The sequence below is a fragment of the Propithecus coquereli genome, unplaced genomic scaffold (genome assembly GCF_000956105.1).
Source record: "Propithecus coquereli isolate 6110/MARCELLA unplaced genomic scaffold, Pcoq_1.0 Scaffold656, whole genome shotgun sequence".
Lineage (NCBI taxonomy): Eukaryota > Metazoa > Chordata > Mammalia > Primates > Indriidae > Propithecus > Propithecus coquereli.
In genome coordinates, this window is record NW_012152574.1 from 412,082 (window position 1) to 416,487 (window position 4,406).

Genomic DNA, 4,406 nt, shown 5'->3' on the forward strand with positions numbered 1-4,406 from the left:
GAAAAAATTAGCCAGGCATGGTGGCACATGCCTGTAGTCCCAGCTACTCGGGAGGCTGAGGTAGGAGGATCGCTTGAGCCCAGGAGTGTGAGGTTGCTGTGAGCTAGGCTGATGCCACAGCACTCACTCTAGCCCCGGCAAAAGAGTGAGACTCTGTCTCAAAAAAAAAAGAAAATAGGAACAATGAAAAAAAAAAGGAACTCCATATAGAAATTCCCCAAGGTTACTCCCTCATATCATAGGTGTGAAAAGGTACCTGTTTATTTTTACAACAATCCTCAGCACCAGGGGACAAAAGAATCTCTTTGGATTTTTGTGTCTAGAGATCTGTGGATCATTAAAAACTCAGCAGAATTTCAAAAGGGGAGGAAAAGGTTTTTGAAAATAAAGAGATTTATGCTGCAATCATAACATGAGCCATCACTTCATATATTTTTCAGCTTTTATAGTCACTGGGAATATAAACTTGAAAAGCTTTATTACCTGTGAATCAGAACATTCTATCAGGTAAGAGGATGAAATAGGACGCAGGCTGGGAAGTTGCCCATATTTTCAATGTGTTAATGAGTGATCTTCTTGTTAATATTAAAGTTAAATGTCCGGAATTTAGAGCTTGTTTCCTATCTAATGATGGACTCCTCACTGTGTTTGTGGAACACAAAGACACTTTACCTCTTGTATTTTTATTGTCATATCTTATTCTCAATTTAACATTGACTGGTTTTCTAGATATACTTCAAAGCAAATCTGTAATCTCTAAGTATTGGAATTGCAGTGAAGAAAATCATTTACTAAAGACCAGTGTGACTGATAATTTCCTTTAAAAGTTAGGAAAATATATTTTCACATATGGGTTTTTGATATAACTTTGTTTTCTGGGTCAGAGAACCAAAAAATTATATTTGATATATTATTTGTATTTTAAACAGGAATGGTAATTTTTTTAAATATGCAAAATATACATGGCCATCAAAGAATGCTAATTTAATTATTTCATGGCTGTCCTTCATAGAAGTATAGTAGAGGTTAGGTAATTTATCAAAATTTTTTCCAGCTATGGAGCCAGTGGTCCTATGGGCTCTATGGAAGTGTTCCCTAGTTCATTAATTTTTTTTTACTCTAGTGAAAATCAAATTATTTTCTTTTTCCTCTAGATATTTCTCAAACCCTTTTATAAAAAGCACCCCAATGTTAGCATCTGCATTCAATTTTCTTACAGTTCTTATAGTTTTCCCAGTACCTCCCACTTCTGTAAGTTTCCCACACATTCTTGCTTCTTCTCTCTCAATATACAAGATGTAATCCACAACATGTTTACATGAAAGGAAAAAAGAGGAATCTACTTCATAAAATTATATCTGCTTTTATCAGTTTACCTAATGGAGATAATACCAGATACTTTGCACATAATGGAGAAAAAAAACAATTCAAAACGTTTTATGCCTTTCAGTGAACGGTACAAACTTAGTCAAACATTAACACTTATTATAATTAACTTATCTATAATGCTTCAAAAGTTTGAAGATTCACTGAAAAAAACCTATTACTTAAAAGCTACAAATGAAATTTAAAAATACATTCCTTTAGAGGAAAACAGCAGGAAAATTATTTCGTGGAGAAAAAAGGGGGACAAATAGAGAAAACACATTTTTCAAATGGGAAGAGCTGAAAACTTGTGACAACTTTGGGAAGAGCTGATACGAAGCAGACTACTTTGAAGGACAACATAACAGCCACTGTCACATTAATAGATCTAGAAGACAAGAAGGTGAATTTCACTTGAGGCAGAATGTTTCTTAATATCTGAAGAGTGAGTTTATTTCAGGAAAAATAAAAACAGGAGTTAAGAAAATTATAAAAGAAGACAAGATTTCAAGGAGAATGAAGCCATAAATACTTGGAGGAGAGGTTAGTGTTGGTGAACGAAGGGAGGAACTGTTGAGTCTGTCAGAGGAAAAACTTTTCTTACACAGGGATTCACAGACCTGGCAAAGAAAAACAGCATCATGTCTACTGGGGAATAAAAGTGCAATACTTTTGTCATGAAGGAAGTAATTTGGGATCCTATCTTTAAAAAATATAAAGGCTCAGATTATAAGAAACGGAGACCATCACCAGATATAGATAGTAATGATAAAATTTCAAATATACCTCAAATCAGGCTAATATGTGATTCACATTGTTTTGTTTCTTACCCCAATAGGGCACCATGATGTTTCCAGGGATATAGGTCAGAAATAGATCAGTAGGAGAACACCTCTAGCCCCATTTACACTCTAAGATGAGAAAATGTAATTACTATTATATTTTAAAAATTTTTATGGTTAAAATGAATTCAGCCCTGTCTGTTTTTCTTAAGCTAAAATCCTTCAGTTGGTTTCTTACGACCTTGGTGGTGTGCTTAAAAAACTGTGCCCTATTAAAGCTGACTGGGAAATATGAAAGGAAAATTGTATCCAAATGGAGATGTCGATGAGCAGAGAAGATTGTAAGCTGACAATGTGCTCTGAATCCCTGGAAGAAAGAAAATTATTAATGATAAACTTAATTTAAAAATGATTGAGTCAGAGCCCATAACAGACATGTATCCTTAATATTTAATAGTCTAACAGCCAACATAATGTAAAACTGCTGCAGTTAGGTTCATGTAAAATGATACTATCCCTTAAAATATTTTTGTCTTAGTGAGAAAATCCTGAGCTAGAAGGACTCTGATTCTCATTAAAACTAGCACTCCATACATCATTGTGTCTTTTCTTTGAAGTGATGCTGAATCAAACTTCGGTCACTGAATTTCTCCTCCTAGAAGTGACAGACATCAAAGAACTTCAGCTTTTTCTCTTTGTGGTTTTCCTCACCATTTACTTCCTCAACATGGCTGGGAATGGAGCCATCCTGATGATTGTTTTCTCTGACCCAAGACTCCATTCACCCATGTATTTCTTCCTGGGAAACCTGTCGTGTATAGATATCTGCTACTCCACGGTGACACTGCCAAAGATGCTGGAGAACTTCCTCTCTACAAATAAAGCAATTTCCTTCTTGGGATGCATAAGCCAGCTTCATTTCTTCCACTTCCTGGGCAGCACAGAAGCCATGTTGTTGGCCGTGATGGCATTTGATCGCTTTGCGGCTATCTGCAAACCACTTCATTACACTGTCATCATGAGGCCTCAGCTGTGTACCCAGGTGGCTATCACAATTTGGACCATTGGTTTTTTTCATGCCCTGCTGCACTCTGTAATGACCTCTCACTTGAACTTCTGTGGTTCCAACCATATCCATCACTTCTTCTGTGATGTTAAACCATTGCTAAAGCTTGCCTGTGGAAACACTAAGCTCAATCAGTGGCTGCTCAATACTGTCACAGGGACCATTGCCATGAGTTCCTTCTTTCTGACACTTCTCTCCTATTTCTACATTATCACCTATCTCTTCTTCAAAACCCACTCTTGCAGCATGCTTCACAAAGCACTGTCCACTTGCGCCTCCCACTTCACGGTAGTTATTCTTTTCTATGCCCCTGTTCTCTTCATCTACATTCATCCTGACTCAGAGAGCTCCATGGACCAGGACTGGATCATTGCCATCATGTACAGTGTGGTCACTCCTGCACTAAATCCACTGATCTATACTTTGAGGAACAAGGAAGTGAAGGGGGGCTTGTGTAGGGTGATCAGAAGCTCCAACTTGAAGAAATAAAAGAACTCTTCTGAGATAAACTATCAGACAATGAGAAAGTTAAGATGTGTAACTATATTGCTTCTCAAATTGTTTAGAACGTATAACACAGGGAACTGGATAAAATAAAACTATATGGGAAAATATGGTCTAGCTGCATTTAAAATGCTTTCCTAGGTTACATAAGGGAAATATGAACAAATGGGATGCTACCCATGGAACTCTAATGCTGAATTTTTGGGGGGATATCAGTTGATCAAATCGATTTATTATGTTCCTTATGTGTTCTTATATGAAATTGAGTATACAAATATACCTATATTACCCATGTATTGAGTAGAATAATATTTGGTCTATTTATGTATATCATCCCTCTAGGTTAACATATTATGTAATCAATAAAATTATTATGCTTTTATATTTTGAGGATTTTAATTTGGAGCCATGGCTAATTAATTAGAAAAGTATATGCTAACTGACACATGAGTTAAGGATAATTTTTAAGAGGTATGTCCTGATTTTTTGGTTCTTTAAACAGGAAGGCAAATAAGTAATTCAAACAAGTTACAGGACAAGATGCCTGACCAGAGACATCAGCTGCCAGTTTGTCTCAGAAGGAAGGAAAAGGTTTAGATGAAAAAAAAAACATACATTGGGTATAATTCCAAGGGGAAAGTGTCGGAACCTATCAGAGATTCCTTGGGAAGAAGTTGCAGGGCAGAACA

The 4,406-nt window shown here is 36.2% G+C and overlaps 1 protein-coding gene across 1 annotated transcript; it reads left to right on the forward strand.

Moving 5' to 3' along the window:
- The first annotated feature begins 2,710 nt into the window (after positions 1-2,710).
- Positions 2,711-3,729, forward strand: LOC105823034 (olfactory receptor 12D2). The gene has a single exon (XM_012660111.1). It carries the CDS (start codon positions 2,767-2,769, stop codon positions 3,700-3,702), a length of 936 nt encoding a protein of 311 aa, XP_012515565.1. The 5' UTR covers positions 2,711-2,766; the 3' UTR covers positions 3,703-3,729.
- Positions 3,730-4,406: the final 677 nt, after the last annotated feature.